The 25,435-nt window shown below is 35.7% G+C and overlaps 1 protein-coding gene across 2 annotated transcripts in view; it reads left to right on the forward strand.

Moving 5' to 3' along the window:
* Ttc28 (tetratricopeptide repeat domain 28) overlaps positions 1–25,435 on the forward strand; it is a 592,527-nt gene that overhangs the window by 10,239 nt on the left and 556,853 nt on the right. For both annotated transcript variants that reach the window (XM_046427243.2, XM_046427244.2), the window contains exon 2: positions 21,992–22,270. In XM_046427243.2, coding sequence (XP_046283199.1) covers positions 21,992–22,270 — 279 coding nt within the window. The remainder of the gene's footprint in view (positions 1–21,991; positions 22,271–25,435) is intronic.

Consider the following 25,435-nt stretch of genomic DNA (forward strand, 5'->3'; position numbering starts at 1 on the left):
AGAATGAATTTGAACCCTTCCTTCATGCAGGCACAAATATTAACTCAAGCCAGTCACAGTGGTGCATGTTTGTAATCAGCTACTCAGGAGGCTGAGGCAGGAGGGTCACAAGTTTTGAGGTCAGCCTGGGCTGACCTGTCTCAAAATAAAATCTAGGAAAGGGTGGGGATGTACTTGGTGGTAGAACGCTTGCCTAGCATGCTTGGGGCCCTGTGTTCATTCTGTAGCACCATCCCAACCCTCCCTGCAAATTAACTTAAAAGAAATAACAAAGAGCAAAATCAATACAACTCTTGGAAGGAAACACTGTAATAATTTTTATGGAATAAATTTTGAGTTAGGCATCGATTTTTTAGATTTACCAAAAGTACAGACAAAGAAAAAAGTGGTTAATTTGGATTTAATCAAAATTAAAAGGAGAGGGCTGAGATTGTAGCTCAGTGGTGGAGTAGTTGCTTGCATAGGTGAGGCACTGGGTTTGATCCTCAGCACCACATAAAAATAAACAAATAAAGGTTAAATTCTTAGAAAAAAATGTAAAAGGGTACAATCAAGAAAATTAAAAGAAAACTAAGAAAATGGGGAAGATATTTGTAAGAATATATAAAGGATACAACTTAGTGATAGGAAGATGAACAACTCAGTTAAGATGGACAAAGAATTTGAATAGACATTTGTCAGAGAAGATATATTAATGACCAAAAAGCAAATAAAACAGTGTGCAGCATCGTTAGTCATAGGGAAATTAAAATGTGAAATAGTGAGATACCACTTCACTTCTATTAGGGTGGTTTAAATGAAAAAGACAGTAGCAAGTGTTGGTGAGGATGTGGAGAAATTGGACCCCCTTATACATTGCTGGAATGAGAAATGATGCAGCTGCTTTGGAAAACAATTTGACGGTTGCTCAAAATGTTAAGCATGAACTTACCATGTGACCCAGTAATTCTAATCTTAATTAATTCTTTTTTAAAATAGTTTTTTGTAGTTGTAGATGGACAGAATGCCTTTATTTTATTTTTTTTTGTGTGGTGCTGAGGATCGAACCCAGTGCCTCATGCATGTTAGACATGCGCTCTGCCACTGAGCCTCAGCCCCAGCCCAATTAATTAATTCTTAATCTTAGGTATGTATCTGAGGATAATGAAGATATTTGTTCACACAAACACTTGTACCTGAATGTTCATTGCTTTGTTATTCATAATAACCCCCATATGGAAGCAGCCCACAGCTGTTAGTGAATAAACAAAATGTAGCATACCTAAATAGTGGAATATTATTTTTGCCATAAAAGGAAGAAGTACTGATTGAGACATGACACATCAAAGGTGAACTTTGTAACCATTCTGAGTCAAAAAAAAAATCACAAAAGATCACATATTGTGTTTGTGTGAGATAATTCAGCATATGCCTATACATATGCCTCTATGCTCTATACAGAGAGTGGATCAGTGTTTGCCTTAAGCTGGCTGGGAGTACAGCTAACTTGCATGGGATGATAAATGTATTCTAAAACTAGATTGTGACACTGGTTGCAAAACAACGAAAACCACTGAACTGACCAGGTTAAATGGGTGAATTTTATGATGTGTGATATATATGTCAGTAGTGGTATACAAAGAGTTAGAAAATGAAAGGAATACGTCTTATTCTTAAAACATCATGTAAGGTATTCTCATAAAATCTTTGTTTGCCTTACCCTCTTCAGTTTTGTTTTCACTAATAAGTGATAAAATGAACAATTTCTTGATCCTGTTATCTATGGCTGTATTATGAAGTTAAAATCTAAATTCAACTGTGGTAGTTTATTTAGAGTATATACATATAAAAAATTTCAAGCACATGGAAAAATAAGAGTAAATCCAACAATAAACCTTTATATTTTCTCATCACTTCAGTTTGATAAAATTATTAACCTTTTGCCAATAAATGGGCACAGTGTATTTAAGAAATAGTGGAATAAAGATTTGTCTCTAGAAAACAAATATCCACCATTTATTTAGAAAATACCTGATATTAAAATGGATAAGTTTCTGTGAATTTGAAAAAAATGTCATGTGAACACATTAGGATATCTGAGCTTTCCTTGCAACAGGCCTATAAATGAACATTTTTTTGTACAAGCATGTTAACTCTTGTGCTTATGAGATTATTGTACATTCTCGTAGAACAGAGGAAACTGTCAATTTCACAAGGCTTTCCCTGTGACTTGCCCTCTGTAGGAGCTGAGTTTTCTGATTTTTTTATTAATGTAGTGTGATATTAGAGAGTATGTATTTAATAAGGCCAAGCACTTAGGTGGGATTGTAACTTATATTTTGGAATTAACCGGTCAAACATCTAGGAATACTTTTCTTTTACTTCAGGAATTTGCATGTTACCAGTGTGAATTCAGGCACTTGTGTTAGACATTTGATCTTGTGTGTAGTTTCTTATCATGAGGAAAATTATGTTGCAGAAGGTTGAACAGTTTGCTGAGAAGGCACTAAAAACACAGCCATAGTTACTTCCATTCAGTATGTATGTTTTTGCATTGGCTTTTGTCTTAGATCCATGTGGTTTTAGCTTATGTAGAAACTGAATTTTTGATTGTTGCTCCACTGCCAAATAATGTTTTGTTAAATTCATTGTTTCCAATTTCCATAGAGATTTATGAAAATTATTTAAACATTGTTCCAGAATGAGCATGGTGGTGCAAATCTGTGATCTCAGCAGCTTAGGAGGCTGAAACAGGAGGATTGCAAGTTCAAGACTAGCCTCAGTAACTTAGTAGTGAGGCCCTAAGCAACTTAGTGAGACCCTGTCTCAAAATAAGAAATAAAAAGGACTAGGGATGTGGCTCCATCCATGGTAAATTGCCCCTTGGTTAAATTCCCAGTACCAAACAACAACAACAACAAACTTTTCCATATATTAACTACAAAATCTAAATATATTTTATGAAAAATGAAAATTTTTATTAGACATATTTGGAAGAACATGTAAATTACAAAGTATTGTGTAGAACAGCTTACTTTCATAAGTGTAAGTGTTTCAGATTTTTATTGCTAACATACTCTGTCAGGTTCTGTTGGTACTTCATATTATCAACTAACTTAATACTCACAACAACCTTATGAAGTAAATACTATTATTATCTCCTTTTTACACACAAGGAAACTGAGCTACAGAAAAGTTAACTTGCTCAAGATCACTCAGCTAAGAAGATGAGTTGCCCCAGATCTTGATTTGGCAGTCTGACTCTGGAGTCTGTGCTCTTAACCATTGTACTAGATAGTCTTTGATTTGTATGATCACTAACAATAGTGATCAATTATAAATGCCTACTGCTGGAAAATGACACAGCCAGTTCCTGTGGGGATTTTGTTAATACCTAGTTTTTGTGAGTTTTAAGATTATGTTGGTATGGTATTCTAGAATTTGAATCTAGGATGATTCAAGAGTATTTGAAACAAGGGCTCAGCGGTAGAGCGCTCGCCCAGCTCGCACGAGACCCTGGGTTTGATCCTCAGCACCACATAAAAAAAAAATAAAAAAAAAATAAAGGTATTGTGTCCAACTAAATTAAAAAAATATTATAAAAAGAGTATTTTAAACAAATTAAAAGATAAAATTTTAAAAAGAATGGGTATTGATACTGTTTCTTATTATTGTTGTTTTTGCAGTGATGGGGATCAAACTCAGAGCCTTATACATACTAAGCAAGCATTCTACCATTGAGCCATATCCACAGTCCTCATGGACTATTAAATAAAATTTTTTTTTCAGTACTGGGTATTGAACCCAGGACTTCTTGCAAGTGCTCTACTACTATATCCTCAGCCCCCCCTTTTTTTGTAGTTCTTGGTATTGAATCCAGGCCTCCAGACACTTATTTTTATAGTTGAGACAGGGTCTTATTAAATTGCCAAGGCTGGCTTGGGGCTTGCAGTCCTTCTGCCTCAGCCTCCTGAGTAGCTGGGATTATAGGCTTGTGCCACCACATCTGGTTAATATATTTATTTATTTAAAATTATTTTAAAAAATTTTAAAAATCTTTTTGGGAACTGGGATTGAACCCAGGGGTGCTTACAACTGGACTACATCTCCAGCTGAGTTGTTGACTTGATAAATTGCCTAGGGTCTTGCTAAATTGCTGAGGCTAGCCTTGAACTTGTGATCCTCCTGCCTCAGCCTCCTGGGTTGCTGGCATTATAGGTGTGTGCCACTATGCCCAGTTTATTTATTTTTAAAAATATTTTTTTAGTTGTAGTTGGACACAATACCTTTATTTTATTTATTTTTATATGGTGCTGAGGATCAAACCCAGCACCTTGCATGTGCTAGGTGAGCACTCTACTGCTGAGCCACAAGCCCAGCCCCAGTTTATTTTTTTAAGACACAGGGTGTCATTATTTTGCTCAGACTGGCCCCAAACTTCTGGGCTTCAGTGATCCCCCTGTGCAGCCTCCCCAGCAGTTGGGACTATAGGTATACACCACCATACCTAGCTGCTGCTTCTTTTTTTTCCTCTTGCCTAGCTATTTTTAGTTTTATATTCTCAACCCAGCATGTTTTTGAGCTTCAGTCAATAGAAATAATGGTTTTTCAAAATAAACTGCATACATCTACCATGAATAGATTTACTTCTGATTTCTGAGTGAGATAGTAGTGAAGGTAGTAGTTTCATTTTGTAAGTGGAAGATTATTTCATTGCCTTTAGTCTGTTCATTTTCTCCTTTATTGTTTAGGGCATGAGAAGTATATTGCAGATTCTTTGCAAAGTCTTGAAAAATGTCTGTGTGTGACAATATGATATTCCATAGGGCTACAAATACAGATGTAACTTTTTTTTTTCATACTGAAAATTGAAGTCAGCGTTTCTCTACCACTCAGCTACACCCCCATCATTTTCTTAAAATTAAAAAAAAATTTTTTTGAGTTAGATTTTTGCCAACTTGCTGAGGCTGTATTCAAACTTGCAATCTTCCTGTCTCCGTCTCCCAAATTGCTGGAATTACAGGCAGGTGTCACTGCACCTCATCAGATATGAACTTTTAAAAACATGTAAGAAAATTTTGTTCAACTGAAGTTGCATTTCAAAGGCTTCTTTAGATTTAGAGAGCATTGCCTATTGTGGCATTGTAACACATGTCGTGATCCTAAGCATGGGCACTGGAGTGTGATTGCCTGGGTTTAGTCTAAAATCTTTCACAACTTTGCGATATTGGATAAGGTATTTAACTTTTCTTCACCTTATTGCTGTCTATAAAGTGGAAATATTGCTATGGCCTACTTCACAGTGTTGCTGTGAGGATTGGATCAATTCATACATGTATACTGTTTTAAACAGTTCCAGGCATGAAGTAAGTACTAAGCAAGTGTTAGATGTGGTGGTTGTTTTACTCTTCAGAGTAGGAGGAGGTGATTAAATGTTAGATGGGGATTGATGTCATTGATTGTGATCCTTTACACAGAGTGTTAGATTATTAAACAGTTTGTCTGACCTTAGAATAGAGAATGTTTTGCTAGTTAAATTATTGTTCTTTTAGCTCCAGATCTATTTATTTATTCTGCCTTGTGATCCTAAGGCCCAGACTCCACAAGTCATATTTCTGCTTGGCTACCTGCTCCCTGTTGCAACGGCATTGACTGCCTAGAAGAGGAGGGAGGGACTTGCTTTTTCTGCTCTGCTTGCCATTCCTGTGACTGCTGCCCTAACAACACTTCTTCATCCCTGCAGCAGCAGTACCTTCCTGTAGCAGTTGCTGGATCCAGTTTGCAGTTTTTCCAAGGACCAGTTTCTTTTTTTTTTTTTTTTTTGAGAATTTTAATATTTATTTTTTAGTTATCGGCGGATACAACATCTTTATTTTGTATGTGGTGCTGAGGATCGAACCCGGGCCGCACGCATGCCAGGCGAGCGCGCTACCGCTTGAGCCACATCCCCAGCCCCAACCAAGGACCAGTTTCATCAAGTTTTCTTCAGAGACCACTAGCGCCAACCAGCACCGCTCTTTAGAGGCCTGGGTCACAGGCACATTGGTCCCCTACTTGGAAATCTGAGACATCAGCACCAGCTGAGCAGTGCCTTCCCAGAAGTCTGAGTTTGAGTTCCTGAGTTCTTCCTCTAAGCATTTGTTAGCCCTGCGCTAAGGGTGGTAGTTGCTTCCTGCAGTTGTTAAAGACTATGATTGCTAAGAGTTCTTTTTTTTTCCCCTTTAGCCGTGTACTGAAAAACTTGAAATTCAGTTAACAAAATCTTGTATTAAATTCTCTTTGTTCAAATAACTGGTGTGGTTTCTGTCCTCTGACTGCATTCTGGCTGATAGAGGTGGTAATAAGTAGGAGTCCATGTGGGTTCACTTAAACACTTGTGATTACTTTTTTTTTTTTTTTAAGGAGTAATTCTAAGATGATAGTTTATTTTTTCTAAGTAATTTGATATATTATCTCATGATAATCTTATGGAAAATATGAATCTTTTGGATTTAATGATAGTAAAGCTGAATTACATAATCATAAATTATGATATGTGATAGAAACTTGTAGGAAGTCTGCACCAAGATGCAGGACTCTATTTTTAAAAAATCGAATCTTATGTAATAGTATACTGTTTCCTGGATGAAGGCATGTTTGTTGAATTTATAGTTTTCACAAATATGAGATAGATATTACACCGAAAGAATTAGGATTCAAAGTAGTACTGACATACTAGAATGATATGATGAAACCACCAAAATATTCTATGATCTGGAAGACAGGAACCATGTCTATTTTCTTTTTTTATGTCCAGTCTTTTTTTTTTTTCCCTTGGTACCAGGATTGAATCTAGGGTGTTTTACCACTGAGCTATATCTCCAACCCTTTTTAATTTTTGTTTTGAGACAGGATCTTGCTAGTTGCTTAGGGCCTCGCTAAATTGCTGAGGCTGGCTTTGAACTTGTGATCCTCTTGTCTCAGCCTCCTGAGATGCTGGGATTACAGGTATGTACCACCACACCCACTTACATCCAGTCTCTATTAAATGCCTGGTACAGAAGTATGTGCTCTGTAGTTGAATATGTTGACAAATCAATGGGCTGGGTATGTGGCTCAAGCAGTAGCGCGCTCGCCTGGCATGCGTGCGGCCTGGGTTCGATCCTCAGCACCACATACAAACAAAGATGTTGTGTCCGCCGAAAAACTAAAAAATAAATATTAAAATTCTCTCTCTCTCTTAAAAAATATATTGACAAATTAAGGCAAAATTCATCAATCATAAATGAGGTTCTGCATTTGGGTTCTAATATTTGTGAACAAGTTTACTTATCAGTAATTTGTGGGAAAAGAGGTTGTAACTGTAACAAGAACTAACGATATTCAATCACTGATGAATACAGCCATAGTATTCATTAAAGAATATAGAGTATTAAAATATAGAAAGCTGATAGCTGTTGCTTCTCGGTTCTGAGTTTGAGTCTACTTTTGGAAATCATGTTTTTAGAGGAATGTATTAGTTAACTACAGAACATCTTAAAACATGGCTAGAACAAGGAATGAACATTTGAGGGAACTTGGGGTATTTAAATAGCTTAGTTAGGAAACATTTCCCACTTCTTACCTAAGGATTTGCTGTCACTGCAGATGGCTAAAGTGACAAATTTGTGATAACTTCTTCTTTTTTTAAGGATATACTAAGAATGCCTATAATCCCAGCTATTCAGGAGACTGAGGTTGGAGGATCACTTGAGCCTAGGAGTTAGAAACCAACCTGGGTAAACATAGTGAGACCTGTCTCAAAAAAAAAAAAAAAAAAAAATCCCTAAAGGATATCCTGAGAAAACACTGGACAGTGAAGGAAGGGAGAAAGACTGGTGTGTATGTGTATATTGCTATGTCTGTCTATCAATCTATCCATCTGTCTATCAGTAGATCAATCTTCTTTTTACTGTAAATAGGTAACTTTACAAGGATAGAAGTTTAGCACACAACAGTTCTAAACCACAGAAGCTATAGAGGCAAACAAAAGATGTGAAAGCAGTGAACAGTATCTCAAGCAGAATAATTAATATGGTGTTTTAGGGGATGTAGGAGAGGAAAAACTTCTACCCTCTTAATTAAGTGAAGGGGATCTGCAAATTAAGCTGATGAGACATTAACAGAGAAAAAAGGTTTATAGTATGCATATGGGAGCTGACTGAAGAAGTAGCTGGTTTATTAAATGCATAAAGTTAAAGCCTTATATCCCTAACTAGTAGGCAAAAAAGAATAGGGAGATACAGTTTCTGTGAGAAGAAATAGGTTTCTTTAGACAAAACAAATGAGTTTTTAGAATTGAAGGGAAATAAGAAAGTTTGTGGAAATCTCTTGTTTATACAGGTACCAGTGATCTCTCCATCTCATCCAGGACCGTGAAATAAAAGGGTGTTTATGGAAGGATTATTTTCATATTTCTTCCTGGGGTTAAACTTGCCCCGAAAAGGGAATTTGTGATAGCCTCATTTCCCAGAAGTTACTATTGAGGGAAGCTCCTAGATAACGGATAGTAATACAAGTGATTCTTGTCCCTGGACATGCAAATGATTCTTTCCATACGGAGGGGCAATTGATTTTCTTCCTCTCCTAAAAAGGCCAGTTTTGCATATATCCAAAAATTAATTTCAGCATTCCTGATTGTCTGTACATGTGTTGTCCTTTGAGTTCTCCTCTGAACTGGCTGTTGTATTTTACTGGGTCACTCATTAAGGAGTGAAAGTTTTTGATGAGTTAAAGTCTTTGATGTGGGATCATTTGATATTTGTGTGAGAGTTATGATCTTATCATTATGAAAATAGGAACAGGGTTCTTTAGTAGATTTTATTCACTGGTTCCCCTCTCAAAGCCTATCAGCAAAGGAGGGGATGAAAGTACCAAGTTCAGAAATCAGTAATACCCTCATGGATTTTTATTTTTCACAATTGCTGAAGATAATGCTTTTAAAAATCCAATGGCATGTGATATAAAGTATTCATATCTATGTTACATGTTTAAATTGCATTTATTTGTAATGATTGAATTTAAACTTTTAATAATTAATTTTGACCTTCTATATTTGGATATGTTATTACATGTAAATGAAGCAAACTGTTTTCTCCGTTAGACTTAAAAGAAGGAAGCTGGCTATTTACCAAATAAAATAGTAATGATTTATTTATAACTATCTCAAGTAAAATCAATAGTGTAGAGATGCAGAGGTTATGAATATCAGAATTTTGTTGTGATAAATCTCCAAATTAGTTTAGATTGTGAGTATATATTTGTGGTGTAGGTTCTGTTATTGACAGATTGAAACTATGGGAATTAACAAATAAATGCAATTTTAGTGTTATAAAAACTATAAACTGGGAAGTGAATTTTTTTTTTTTTTTTTGGTACTGGGGGTTGAACCAGGAGGCGCTTTACTGTAGAGCTACATCCTTAGCCCTTTTTATTTACTTAAAAAAAAAAAATTCCAGACAGGGTCTTACTAAGTTGCTTAGAGCCTGGCTCATTTGCTGAGGCTGGCCTCAGACTTCCGATCATCCTGCCAAACCTTTGCAAGTCTCTGGGATTGTAGGCCTGTGCCACCACACCTGGCTGGAACTGGAACATTTTTAAATGAGCAAAAGTAGTTTTAGACATAGTTTTAGCATGGCTTGTTCAGGCTGTAAGAAAGATAGGCCTGAGTAGTCTTTCATCATTTCCCAAACTACAGGGACAATGTTTTATCAGATCTTAATAGGCATCCAAGAAGTGCATAAAATATTGTGTTTTCAAATAATTCTGAGAGGAGGTATTAAATGGTTAAGAGTAGGGACTTCAGAGCCAGACAAACTGGATTTGAATTATAGCCCTACAGTTAATTCCCTTGATACGTTCACTTCCTCCCTTTTTGTTATTTAACCTTTGTCTTCCTTTGCATTAGTACAGCTTCATAGAGATTTTGAATAGTAAACAAGTGAACATCTATAAAGCACTTAGAATAGTGACAGGCACATACTAATTGTTCATTGATTATAACAATAATCATTCTTTTTAAAAATTTTTTTTTTCAGTTGTCAGTGGACTTTATTTATTTATATGCAGTGCTGAGAATCCAGTGCCTCACACATGCTAGGCAAGCACTCTACTACTGAGCTGCAACCCCAGCCCCACAATAATTATTCTTTTTATTTTAAGAGAGAGAGAGAGAGAGAGAGAGAGAGAGAGAGAGAGAGAGAGAGAATTTTTTTTAATATTTATTTTTCAGTTTTTGGTGGACACAACATCTTTATTTTTATGTGGTGCTGAGGATCCAACCCAGTGCCCTGCGCATACCAGGTGAGTGCGCTACTGCTTGAGCCACATCCCCAGCCCCCACAATAATTATTCTTAATGGGAAACACTGTATATGCTATCTGATTTTTGGAGGCTCACACTATATATAAGCATATTAAAGGCTCTAATGAAGTCATGCAGTAACCAAATCTATCTTCCTCCAAATTATTATAAAGTATTGGCAAGAATTGATCAGGAATCAGCTAAGGCTTTCATATCTTAAGAGATGAAACTTTAAAGGTGTGGGTGAGGAATTTCAAATTATTTACATTAATTCCTTCCAAGTTGACCATGGAGTAGCTTTTCAAGGATGCGTATTTTTTAAAAGTATTTTTTTAGTTGTAGATGAACACAATATCTTTATTTTACTTATTTATTTTTTACGTGGTTCTGAGAATCGAACTCAGTGCCTCACACAACAAGGCAAGCGCTCTACCATTGAGCAACAACACCAGCCCCAAGGATGCCTTTTTTTAAAAAATATTTTTTAGTTGTAGTTAACACAATACCTTTATTTTATTTATTTATTTTTATGTGGTGCTGAGGATCAAATCTAGGGCCTCGCACGTGCTAGGTGAACGCTCTACCACTGAGCCACAACCCCAGCCCAGTATGCCTATTTTTTAAAATCTATGTTTTTCCTATTTTTTAAAAATTGGTACATTAGGCTTGTGTATAATGGTGGGATTTGTTGTTACATATTTGTACATGCACACAATATAACAATATAATTTGGCTAATATCACTCCCCAGTATTTTCCATTTCCCTGTCGCGATAGGCACAAGTGCAACATATGCAGTCGAGGGGAGAAATAAAGAATGTCCATGTGCTAATTCCCTTTTTAATGTTTTATTCACTCAGATCACTTAATACAATTTTACTTTATAGGTTCTTAATTAAGAAAATGACAGTCCTTACTGCTGGGCACTACAAACAAAATAATTCAGGCTGATAAAAGCAATAAACACAACTAATTTGAAGCAAACAAATTCTAAGTTATTTCTAAGCACCTCAAACACTCTTAATTATGGCAGACCTATTACAGACATTCCCTCTGCATGCTAAGCTTAAGTGCTAGATTTAAAGTCTTAAATCTTAGGCCTTAAGTCCAGCAGATGCACTCACTCAGAATGCAGGGATCCTCAAGAACTGATGGAGTCTTCTCCTGGTATGGAGTTGATGGCTGGCTGAGGAGACGATTATAAGGAGAAGTCTCATTTCTCACCAGGGTCAGGAGACTGCTGTAGAGTTTGAGAGCAGTGAGGACAACACAGAGGATCAGGCAGATGATGATGAGAGTTGGGATGTCAGTCCAGGTCCTCATCAAGCTGTCCAGCATGTGTGCCTCAGTATTGGCTAGCTAAGTGTCCGTTCATTTGTTCCATTATTTTTACTAAATTTTGGGAGCTTCTGCTCGTTCTATGGGTCCCTATCAGCTGTTACCAGGTTTCTTAGTGACATCTTATGTCTTAAAGAGGACATGTGGTCTGGTGGTTTCCGCCCTGAGACCCCTCTATCTCTTATCAGGATTATGACAAATGACATGTGACTTCACCCTGACTCTTGTTAGGGTTATGGAAAGTGACTTGCTTTTATCGGGCTGTGCCTGATTGACATATCGGAGGGCTCTGTGGCTTGCTGGGTGAGACTGCAGTTTATTTTAAGATGGAGTTGCTTAGGCTAAGGCCTAAGGCCATCCTTACACCCTCTCTTCCTTCCCGGGTGCCTTTCCTCTATTCTCAAGAATGCCTGTTAAGATCATTTAAGGGAGTTTGAGAAGTACTTGCCTAGTGTCCTGGGACCTGGGAATTTATTAAAGGATAAGTGGCAGTTCTGCTTTAGGATTTGGCCTTGTAAGAGCTTATGACCTCTGGTCTAGGCTGATGATGTAGCTTCTCTGTTTCTTCTTGACAGCCTATAAAGCTCTAAACCTGCTCTGTCTAATAGTACTTTCTGTGAAGATGGACATTTCTGCATCTGCACTGTAGTTTGTTAGCCACTAGCTATCAAGTGTGGCTATTGTGCACTTGCAGTGTGACTAGTACATCTGTGGAACTGATTCTTTAATTTTAATTTGGTAAAATAAAAATTTAAAGAGCCACATATACCTGGTGGCTGCCATATTGGTAAATAATTTGGATCCCATTTACTTTTCTTACCTTACACACTTTTACTTTCTATTCTGCACTTACACTGACTTCTGCCCTTTCTCCAACATGGCTAGTCCTTATTGCCTCCCCCCTACCTTTAGACACCTAAATCCATTTCTATCTGCATGGCCAACTTTACTTCCTTCTGATTAGTTACTCTTTGAACTGGTCTTTGATCACTGGTCTAATTAGGTGCAGCCTGTGTAGGAGGACTTCTTCCCCTATGGAAGCTCAGGGCTTGCAAGACATAAAGAACTGCCTAAAGCCTAATTTTCACAGATGGAGTCAGTGTTTTATTTATTGATTTTTAACAAGCCACTTACTTTGTTTTTTCTCTGGATTTTTATTCTGTAGTGCCTAGGAGCTTACCTGGCATATAAATAATCTTATTATGGGTCTGGGGTTATAGCTTAGTGGTAGAGTGCTTGCCTAGCATGTGTGAGGCACTGGGTTAGATTCTCAGCACCACATAAAAAATAAATAATAAAACATGGGTATTGTGTCCATCTACAACTAAAAAAAAATTTAAAAAATAATCTTATTGTATTCTAGCTCTGGAGTATTTGCCTAACCTAAGGCCTTAAGTTTTATCTCTTAACATATTTGACCCATTCCCTACCTCCACCTATCTTATTATCTTTCTTTCACTGTTGGCTAGGTTGCACTGCAGGGCAAACCCCTTTTAAAAAAATGTTTGTTTTTTTCTACTCCACTTTCTTTTAGATGAATCAAGTTTTAATATGATTTTATTATTTTTCTCTTAACTTGCTAATTACGTTTTCAATCATAATTTCCTTGACTTGATTATATTACAATGCAAATCCTTGATTTAATATAGTCTAATAAAATTAATAATTTTACTCTTTACTTGGGTCTGGTAAAACCTTAGAACCTTGATAAAATGTGGCATATAGTTCTACATCATCAGGACTTCATAAAATGCAGAGTCTCATGCCCCACTGTGAATGTGTTGAATCTGAATCTGCCTTTTAACATAGTCCTCAAGTGATTACCTATATATTAAGGCTTGAGAAACCATATAGAACTTTAGCTCTATTTCCCACCTCCTACTTATTGTGCTATAAATATTTTAAGCTTCACATTACAGTTGTTATTTTGCATATATGATATTCATTTTTATTTATTCTTTCTAGTATTAATCATTTCCATGTTTCTCTCTGGGATAGTTTTCTTTCATTGTTTATTTTAATATTTCTTTTAATGTAGACCTACTGTTAATTCCTGTTTTTGATTCATCAAGTTTTGTTTTACTTTTATTTTTAAAATTGAGATATATTTCACATATCACAAAATGCACCCATGTTAAAGTGTACAGTTCAGTGGTTTTTAGTGTAGTCACAGTGATATACAGCAATCACCACTATCTAATTCCAAAACATTGGCTTACTCTTAAAAGAAATTCTGTGCCATTAGGAGTCATTCCCCATTCCTCCCCTGCCTTTTTAAAAATGTTTTTTTAGGGCCTTGGGATGTGGCTCAAGTGGTGGCGCGCTTGCCTAGCATGCGTGAGGCACTGGGTTCGATTTTCAGCACCTCATAAAATAAACTAAAGATGTTGTGTCCACCTAAAACTAAAAAATAAATATTTTAAAAAATTTTTAGTTTTAGGTGGACATAATATCTTTATTTTATTTATTTATTTTTTATGTGGTGCTGAGGATTGAACCTAGTGCCTCACGTGTGTTAGGCAAGCGCTCCACCATTGAGCTACAATCCCAGGGCCCCCATTTCTCCCTTTTGCTAACTCCTGGCAACTACTAGTCTGCCTTCTGTCTCTGTAGGTTTGTTTATTATGAATATTTAACACAAAGAGAATCATAGAATATGTGCAGTCCTGCATACTTTGTGTCTAGAGCTTCTTCCACTTCACATTGACATTTACAGGGTTACATGTTGTAATATATATTGGTATTTCATTTTTTGTGGTTGATTTAATATTCCATTGTATGGTTTTGCCACATTTTGTTTATTCATCAGTTGATGGACATTTGGATTGTTTTCACTTTTTGACTGTTATAAGTAATGTCTCTCTCAACATTTGTGTACTAGTTTTTTTTTGATACTAGGGATTGAACCCAGGGGTGTTTAACCACTGAGCCACATCCCTGGCCCTTTTTAAATATTTTATTTAGAAACAGTATCTTTGCTGAGTTGCTAAGTTGCTGAGACTGTCTTTGAATTTGCAATCCTCCTGCTTCTGCCTCCCGAAATGCTGGGATTATAAGCATGCACCACCGCACCTGGCTACTAGTTTTTATGTAGTTTATATTTTCAGTTCATTTCAGTAGATGTCCTGGAGTACACTTAATAGGTCATAAGATAACTTTTATCTTTTGAGGACTTGCCAAGGTGGTTTCCACAGCAGTTGCACTATTGTGTATCCTACCAACAATGTGTAAGTGTCCCTATTTCACCTTCGTTTTTGAAGAATATTTTCTCTGGGTATAGAATTTTAGGTTAGGTCCTGTTTCAGTTTCCATCTTTTCTGTTGAGTACACAGCTTATAGCTTATTTGAAGGAAATGCATCTCCCCCGGCTTTAATATTTTCTCTATTTTTGTGTTTTAGCAGTTTGACTATGACGTGTGCAGTGGTGATTTTCTTTGTGTTATCTTGGGGTTGGATGAAATTCTTAAAGCAATGTGTTCAATATTGCTTTAAAGTTGTTGTCTTTCATCAGTTTTAGAAAATTTTTGGTCACAAGTTATTCAGAGTTTATGCATGTATTATGTCAAAATGAACTCCATTATGTATAACCTTAATGCACTAATAAAAACATTAAAAAAGATACTCAAACAGTGTTCTACTACCTTGTCTCTCCGTTCTTTCCAGAATTTCAGTCATATATGTATTACACCTCTTTCTTGAGCATGTTACGTATGTCTTTAGTATGCTCATCTTACCCACTCTCTTTTTATTTTCTGTGGTTCAGTTTGGGTATTTTCTATGGATCTGTCTTCTACTTTATTAATCCTGTTGCATAAAATCTTGCTAAATCTAAATCCATTCATATAGTTTTTAATTTCTGGTATTATATATTTTAGTTTAGCAAGGTACATTGAATTCTTTATTCCGTGGTCAATTCTCTAGTGAAATTTGTACATGTCATCTCTCTCTCTTTTTTATCTTGTGGGGATTGAACCCAGGGTTGCTCTTTCACTGAGCTACATTCCCAGCCCCTTTTATTTTTTATTTTGAGGGTCTTGCCAAGTTCCCCAAGCTGGCCTTGAACTTGAGATTTTCCTGCCTTAACCTTACAAGTCAATGGGATCACAGGTGTATGCTACTGCACCTGGCTTTAAAAAATGTTTTTTGGATAGGGCCCTGCTAGGCTGGCCTCGACTCTTGGGCTCAAGCTGTCCTCCTGCTCCTGCCTTGGCCTCTTTTGAGTAACTAGGACTACCATTGCACCTGGCCTGTTTTTTTTTTTTTTTAATTAAAAAATTTTTTTAAAAAAATATTTATTTTTTAGTTGTAGTTGGACATGTTACCTTTATTTTTTTTTAATGTGGTGCCAGGGCGAACCCAGGGCCTCGCACATGCTAGGCGAGTACTCTGCCACTGAGCCACAATCCTAGGCCCGCCTGTTTTGTTTTAATAGTAGATAACTAACATATGACCTTTATTGACCCATATGGTGCTTTTGTGTGAATTTGAAAATGGCCTATTCTCTAGGCAGACTAACTTGTGAGTGGAGAGTGACTTTGTGTGATTTAGAAAATGAAAGCCCTTTCTCTAGTCTTGTTCAGCTCTGGGCCAAAATCCAAAGGCAAGTTTCTCAGCCAGATACTCTTAAGAGAATGAACAGATCTTACACTTCTATATGAGTACACTGATAAATAAAAAAGCCAGCTATGCTCTGTTTTCAGAATGATTTTATATTTTAAAGAAAGTAGGTAATAAATGCATCTATTGAAATATCAGATAAACAAAAGTAGAGTCTCCTTTCACCCTGCTATTCAGTCTTCTAATAATTCTCTTTTGAGGCAGTCTAGTAGTTTATTTATTGTTTCTGGTCTATTTAATCCATGTTTGTTTAAGCACATAAATGTGTATACTGGTGTACATTATTTACTTCCAATTTTTCATGAAATATAACTTATTCTAAACATCCTTTCTGCATCTTGATTTTTTTTCTTTCCATATCCATAAATAAAACCTGCCTCATTCATTGGATTGGATTCATAGTATCTAGGTTAGTCAGCTTTTTGATGCTGTGACCAAATACCTGGCTAGAACAATTAGAGAAGGAAAAGATTATTTTATTTTAAAAATATTTTATAGTTGTAGGCGGGCACAGTATCTGAATTTTATATTTATGTGGTGCTGAGGTTAGAACCCAGTGCCTCTACTCTACCTCTGAGCCACAACCCCAGCCTTGAAAAGTTTTGGTTCATGGTTGGCTGACTCCATTGCTCTGGGCCCAAGGTGAGGCCCAGGGTGAGGGGGAGGAGTGCTGCTCCACTCATGGTGGCCAGGAAGCAGAAAGAGATAGGAAGAGGTGTCAGAGAATATGAACCCTTCTAGGGTACACTCCCAGTGACCTGTCTCTTCCGGTCATGCTCCACCTGCCTATGCTTAATCACCTAATTAGTCCTTTTAAACTAGGATGTACTGACTAGATTACAGCTTTCTCAATCCGATCTCTTCACCTTCAAATGTTCCTGCATTAACACAGGAGCTTTTGGGGGACACCTCATATCCAAACCATAACAGTGTCAACTATATGGATCTATTAAAAGTTTTCCATTTTTCTACTTTCTAACATTCAGGTTATTTCTAACCTCATGTTAAATGCTGTATAAATATTCTTGTCTGGATGACTTAGTATATACAGGTGTTTCTATAGTATAAATTTTTAGAAGTGGAAAAATTTCTAGACTTCACAGGATATGCAACTTTTACGTTTTATAGGTATTATAAATTGTTCTTTTAAGAAATTATATTCAGTTGTACTTCCACCAGTTATGTGAATGTAACTTTTTCCTTACTCCTTAGCAACAAAGTATATTGTTAATATTTTTTATTAGTAGGAGGGCTAAAATATACTATCATTGATATTTAATTTATTTTTAAAATTGAGATCATACATTTAAAAAAAATATGTTTAAAAGCCTTATGTATTTCTTTCTTTCCTCTTTCCTTCCTTCCTCCTCCCTCCCTTTTTTTCTTTCTTTATTTTTGATCTGTCTGTTCATACCCTTTAGCCATTTTCTCATTGGATTCTTTTTTCTCATTGATTTGTAGGGGTCTTTTCTATATAAAAGAAACTAGCCCTTTATCATGTGTTACTTATTATTTTTTTCTTTTTTTAAGTATAGGGAATTGAACCCAGGGGCACTTAACCAGCGAACCATCTTCAACCCTTTTTATTTAAAAAAATTTTTAAAAATATTTTTTATTTGTACACAATTTATCTTGTTTATTTTTATGTGGTGCTGAGGATCGAACCCAGGACTCGAACATGCTAGGTGAGCGCTCTGCTGCTGAGCCACAACCCCAGCCCCCCTTTTAATTTTTTTTGAGACCGAGTTTTGCTAAATTGTGTAGATCTTTGCTAAATTGCTGAGGCCGTCTCAAACTTGCAATCCTCCTGCCTCAGCCTCTTGAGTCAGTGGGATTGTAGGCATGTGCCACCAAGCCCAGCTTTATGTGTTGTTTTTTTTAACAAGTTGATTTGTTGGGTCTGAGATTATAGCTCAATTGGTAAAATGTTTTCCTAGCATGTATAAGGCCCTGGGTTTAATTTCCAGCACCAACAAAACCAAAAAAGTTGATTTGTTACTCATCTTTTTGGTCTTTTTTTAAACCTATTTTTTTCATGCAGATAACTATTTTATATTATTATATGTATTGGTCTTTTATGTTTTTTTGTTATTTTTTGTGTTGTACTTAGACCTTCCACGGTTCTGTGTAATAAAAATTTCTTCCATATTTCCTGCTGGAACTTTTTAAAAACATTTTTTAATATTTAAATTTTTTCCCTATTGCAACTTTTATAATTTTATTTTAAAATTTAATTCTTTTATTGACCGATATTTTTGATATAAAAGTGGAAAGTTTTTTTCCTACATCATTTGCATTAATATTTTTAACAGTAGATGTGTACTCTGCTGTTCTTGGATGGAATATTTTATATGTCTGTTAGGTCATTTGGTCTAAGGTATAGTTCAAATCTAACATTTTCCTTATTGATTTCTGTCAGGTGATCTGTCCATTATTAAAAGTGAGGTATTAAAATCCCCTACTATTTCTTCATTGCTGTTTATTTCCTCTTTAAATGTTAATATTTGCTTTATATATCTTGGGGCCCTGATGTTGGGTGCATATATATTTATAATTATTATACACTCATGGTGAGTTGACTCTTTTATCATTACATAATAACCTTGTATTTTAGTCAGCTTTTTTGCTGTTGTGACTAAAAGATTCGTCTAGAACAATTGTAAAGGAGGAAAAGTTCATTTTAGGGCTCACAGTTTCAGAGGTCTTAGTTCATAGACAGCCAGCTCTCTTCCTCAGGGCTTGAGGTGAGGCAGAACACCATGGCAGAAGAGTGTGACAGAGGGAAGCAGCTCACATGATGTTCAAGCAGCACGGAGATCTCCACTTGACAAATACAAATATATACCCCAAGGCCACACCCTGTCTGCCTCAAGCCATCAGGGATAAATTCACTGATTGGGTTAAGGCTCTCACAACCCAATCATTTCCCCTTTGAACTCTCTTGTATTGTCTCCCACATGAGCTTTTGGGGCATACCTAACATCCAAACCATAACACCTTGTCTCCGGTTACTTTTATTTTTGGAGGGTCCAAGGAAGAGTACTGGGTATTATTGAACCCAGAGGCTTTACTACTGAACCAAATTACAGCCCTTTTTATTTTTTATTCTGAGGCAAAATCTTGCGAAGTTGCTGAGCGTCTCACAGAGTTGCTGAGGCTTTCCTCAAACTTGTGATCTTCCTGCCTTAGCCTTCTGGGCCATTGGGACCCCAATGTGCGCCCTGCTTCCAGTAACAGTTTTTGACTTAGTCTATGATTGCTGCTGTCTGTATAGCAGTCCCTGCTCTCTTTTGTTTTTCATTTGTGTGGAATATCTTTTTCTCTGTTTTTACTTTTCAGTCTGTATTTAAAGCTGAAGTGAGTCTCTTGTGGGCAGCCTACAGTTGGATTTTGTCTTTTTACTTGCTCAACAACTCTGTGTTTTGATTTGAAAATTTAATGCATTGACATCAAAAATAATTATTGTTAGGTAAAGAACTTGGTATTGTTAGTTGTTTTCTTGCCCTTTTGTAGATCTTTTGTTCTTTTCTTCCTCTCACTATCTGCTTTTGTGATTTGATGATTTTCTTTAGTATGCTTTGATTCCTTTAACTTTTGTATACCTACTATAGGTTTTTGCTTTGTGATTATCATAAGGCTCATATAAACCATAGTTATAACAATTTATTTTACATTCATACACAATGGGGAAAGGATGGTCTACAATAAATGGTGCTGGGAAAACTGGATATCCACAGGCAAAAAAGAAGAAAGAGAAATTGAATCCTTATCTTATACCATGTACAAAAATCAATTCAAGCTGGATATGGGGATTTGTCTATAATCCCAGTGATTTGAGAGGCTGAGGCAGGAGGATGGAAAGTTCAAGGTCAGCCTCAGCAACTTGGTGAGCCCTCAGCAACTTAGCAAGATCAAAAATAAAAAAATTGAAAGGACTGGGGATGTAGCTCAGTAATAAAGCAGCCCTGGGTTCAATCCCCAGTATCAAAACCAAAATAAACACAAAAACAAAAATCAATTCAAATGATTGATGATTTAGACTAAGGCTTTCAACCCTAAAACTCCTAGAAGAAAACATAGAGGAAAATCTTCATGACCTCTTGCTAGTTATTTTTTAGATACCCAGAAATAGAATTTATTTCTACAACTTGTGGCTAATTCTGGCCTTAAGCAAAGTCACGATGATTGTATTTTCCAAGTGAAATCAGTTTTACATGTATTCAATGTCTTGTACATTGATTTGACGATGGGATAAAGTAATTAAAAATCAAAACTGTTTAGGGAAATCCTTATTGTTTAGTAAACATTACATAGTTCATTCACTTTCAAACATGATCATTATTTTTAAAAAACCTTTAATAATACATCATTGATTAGCTACTTCCAGTGTGAGGAAGTTGAACGATATACCTTAAACACAGATATTTGAAACTTCTAGAATATTTTAGCAATTTGAATTATCCTGAAAGTCTAGGATATACTATCCTTATGAGGAGAAGAACAATGGTCACAAATGTAGATTAGATCTGTCTTTGTGGAAATTGTTCTTTTTAGTATAGACATTTTGGTGAGGAATCTATTATGTTGTGTACATTGGCGTACTATATTAAATCAGATTCATCCTCTTTTTAAATTCACACGCACACACACACACACACTCACTCACACACTTGGATGGACACAATACCTTTCTTTTATTTATGTATTGTTTGGTACTGAGGATTGAACCCAGTGCCTCACATGTGCTAGGCAGGCGCTCCACCACTGAGCCACAACCCCCAGACCCAGATTCATCCTCTTTTGAAGGACAGTATTGAACTTGGTCTTAAATGAACACATGGGGTAGAAAATTATACTTTTTTAAAAAAATATTTTTGCTTAGGTCAGGTTTGCTTAGAATTATGAAATATCTCTCCTGATACTATTGTGTTAAATTTCTTTCTTTAAACTTAATGCAGTTTTAAAAATGAATTAAAACTCGACTCATTCACTCTCTTTGGTTTTAAGGTCACTGTTATCAAATCACACAAAATTTAGGGATTTTGAAAAACAGATCTCAGATTGCAGGATATACTTCACAGCTGAATTTTTTGTGTGTGGTCTCCCTAATCTGATGTTGAAATTTCATGGTAGTAGTCAAATTCAGTTACCAAATTTGCCAGTCCAAAAAGATTGAATCGTACATTAAGATACTTTAATTTTTTTTAAACTTGCATGTACTCATCATTTACATTTGGATAGGAAAGAAAATTTAAGAAAGTAAAAAATGCTCCATGATGTTACATCAAGTAAGTAACAGCTTAGCATTGTTAGTATTTTGATTTTATGCTTTCATTATTTTTTGAAGTAGAACGATCTTAACATGTTGAAATCATGTTGTCTATGTACGTTTTTATTTTGGTTTTTCCCTAGTTAACTTTAAATTGCTAAGGAAAACCTCAGTTTTTTTTTGCATTTATTTATTCATTCATTCAACCCATTCATTCCTCCATCCTGTCAAGTCAATAAATTTGTACAAATATTCATACAAATATGAATGTATATAACTGTTACACAAATATATGTATGTATTCAAGGCACTGTGTTGGCTGCTTCATGGAAAATTTACTATATTTCAGGGGACAAAAGTCAAGTATAATGTAAAGCAGATTGGGAAGAATATCCATGTTTTATTGAGGTTCAAACAAGGAACCTGACTGGATTATCTGAAATGTGTTTGACAATTTCTTTGTTTGTAGATTTCTCTTTTTGGTGCTAAGACTATTGGCCGGAGAAGTCCTGATGAACCAGTACTGAGCAAAGCTGAATTTGTTGAGAAAGTTCGTCAGAGTAACCAGGCTTGTCACGATGGCGATTTCCACACAGCTATTGTCCTGTACAATGAAGCCCTGGCTGTTGACCCTCAGAACTGCATTTTATACAGCAATAGATCTGCAGCCTACATGAAAATCCAGCAGTATGACAAGGCACTGGATGACGCAATCAAAGCCCGGCTTCTCAATCCCAAATGGCCAAAGGTAGAAGTTTATTGAATTTCACAGAATCTTTTGTAGTTCAGTGTAATATTTATTGATTCAGTACAGGTATTAGTAAAATAATCTGTACTTTAGCAAAATGTAGAATGAATGACTTCATTGAGCTTGTATGCTGGTGACTGGATTCCTTTTTAATGCTTTGGAAATATGCTTTCTCTTTCCAAGTTTAATTCTTTTTCTGTATGTTTGGAATTTTATTTTTTCTCTCACCCTCTTGATAGGATTCCTTCTAGTTATTTGGATTGTTTGACGTCCTTTTTTGGGCAGATGTTTTGGATGGGGTACAGAGGTCATGTTTCTCTCCTTAAATTTAAAATTAATTAATTTTATTTTGTCAGTACCTACTTGTTTTCAGAATGTTATTTAATCAGGGATATTTCATATTTTTAATAAATCACTGTAATTATCTTTATTTTCTTGAATACTGAAAGGCTTGAGTTGTTACTTTTTTTTTTTTTTTTCTTTTTGTCCTCATTTTGTTGCCCAGGCTGTTCTCAAACTCCTGGGCTCAAGTGATCTGTCTCAGACTCTCAAGTAGCTGGGACTATGGGTGTACTGTGCCTGCTTTGTTATCTTTGTTTTGGGCACATAAATGCTTCTTGACTTACACTAGGGCTATGTCACAATAAACCCATCCTAGGTTGAAAACAGCAGGAATCAAAAATGTATTTAATACACCTAATCTACCAGACATCATAGATTAGCTTACCCTCCCTTAAATGTGCTCTTAACACTTAAACATTGGTCTAAGTTGGACAAAATTATCTAACATTAAATCCTGTTGTATAATAGAATGTTGACTATCTAATGTAATTTATTAAGTTTCTATATAAAAAAACACTAGCTATACTGTAAGGATGCTGTAAGGTATTGTACACTGTACAACACACTGCAGACGGTTAGACACTTGTGATTGTGTGCTGATAAGAACTGTGGTGTACTGCCCCTGCTCAGCTTCATTAGATGGCATCCTACTGCATGATCCCTACTGCATGATCTTTGTTTTGTGCACATGGGTCTGCAGCCCATTCCTGCTAGCCTGGGACAAGATCAAAATTCAGATTTCCAAGTTTGTTTTCTACCAAATTTATATCACTTTTGTACCATTAGAAAGTTGAAAAATCATAAGTTAAACCATTGTAAGTAAGTTGGGGACTATCCAGCCATTTGACCCTATAGGCTATTATTGAATTTTCTGTTGTAGTCCATTGATCTATGTATTTATTATTATGCCCTAACCATGATGCCTTAGTTATTGCAGATTTACAGAAAGTCTAACATCAGGTATTGTAACCTTGTTCATTTTTTTTCTCAGTTATATTTGCTATTCTATGTTTTCACATTTCTATATAAAGTTGCAGACTTGATTTCTTAAAAAGTCTACTGGGAAGTTAAAATTATTGCATTGAAATTTTAGATAAATTTGGAGAGAACTGCCATCTTAACATTCTTGAGTGTTCCAATTTGTGAACATGTTATTATGCCTTCTATTATTTCCCTTTGTAGCTTTGTGTAGTTTTTACAGTTCAGGCTTACATATGTTTTGTTTTTATTTATTCCCAGATTTTTTTTCTTTTTACAATTTTTTTTTTTGAATATTGTTGTAGGTAATAATGGGATTTGTTGTTACATATTATACAAGCACATAATACAACAATATAATTTGGCCAATAGATTTTTTTTTTTTTTTTTGTGGTGCTGGGGATTGAACCCAGGGTCTTGTACATGTGAAACAAGCATTCTTTACCAACATAGCTATGTCCCCAAGCCATTCCACAAGTTTTAACATAATATTTTCATTATAATTCAGTTAAGAATATTTTCTGATTTTCATTCTAAGAACCTTTTTGATCCATGGATTATTTAGAAATTTGTTGTTTAGCTGGCATGGTGGTGCATGCCTATAATCCCAGCAGCTCAGGAGGCTGAGGCAGGCAGGAAGATTGCAAGTTTAGAGCCAGTCCCAGCAACTTAGTGAGGCCCTGTCTCAAAATTAAAAAAACAAAAACAAAAAAAGGGCTAGGGACATGGCTTAGTGGTTAAGCATCCCCTGGGTTCAATCCTTGGTATTTTTAATAAATGCTGTTTAATCTCCAAATATTGATACTTTCTTAGTTATTTTGTTATTGCTGATTTCTAGTTTGATTTCATTACATTCAAACAACATATCCTTTGTGAAATATCAAAATTTCCTTATGAATTGTCATAAAGAGTAAAAAAAATTATCAGTAAAAAAATTTACTGAGGCTTGTTTTATTGCCTAGCATATAGTTTATACTGGAGGGTCTACCATAGTACTTGAAAAGAATATAAATTTTGTGGTTGTCAGGTATAGTCCTGTAGATATCAGTTAAGTCAAGATGATTGCTAATGTTCATATCTTCTGTGTCTTTGCTGACTTATTTGCCTAGTTATTCTATCAATTGCTGCTATAAAAAGTTAAAGTCTCCAACTAAGATTTTGAAATTTTCTATTTAACACCTTAATATTATTAATTTTACTTTTTTCTGGTACTGGGCACCCTACCACTGAGCTACATTCCCAGCCCTTTTTATTTTTTATTTTGAGACAGTGTCTCACTAAATTGCCCAGTCTGTCCTTGAACTTGTGATCTTCCTGCCTCAGCCTTCCAAGTTACTGGGATTACAGATATGCCAACCATGTACAGCAATACTGTCAGTTTTGCTTTATGTATTTTCTTTTTTTAAATAGGGTTTTTTGTTTACATTTATTTGTTTATTCACTTACTTATTTATTTGTACCAGGAATTGGACCCAGGGGCATTTAACAACAGAACCACATCCCCAGTCCTTTTTAATTTTTCATTTTATTATTATTATTATTATTATTATTATTATTAGTAGTAGTAGTAGTAGTAGTAGTAGTAGTAGTACCAGGGATTGAACTCAGGGGCACTTGACCACTGAGCCGCATCCCCAGCCCTATAGAGTCTCATTGAGTTTGCCTAGTGCCTTGCCGTTGCTGAAGCTGGCTTTGAACTTGCAATCCTCCTGTCTCAGATTCCTGAGTCATTGGGACACCAAGCCTGGCCCTTTTTATTTTTTATTTTGAGACAGGGTCTCACTAAGTTGTTTAGGGCCTCACTAAGTTGCTGAGGCTGGCTTTGAACTTGTGATCCTCTTACCT

Source organism: Marmota monax, unplaced genomic scaffold (assembly GCF_021218885.2).
Source record: "Marmota monax isolate L192 unplaced genomic scaffold, Marmota_monax_Labrador192_F-V1.1 WCK01_AAM20220418_F8-fsc00177, whole genome shotgun sequence".
Taxonomy (NCBI): Eukaryota; Metazoa; Chordata; class Mammalia; order Rodentia; family Sciuridae; genus Marmota; species Marmota monax.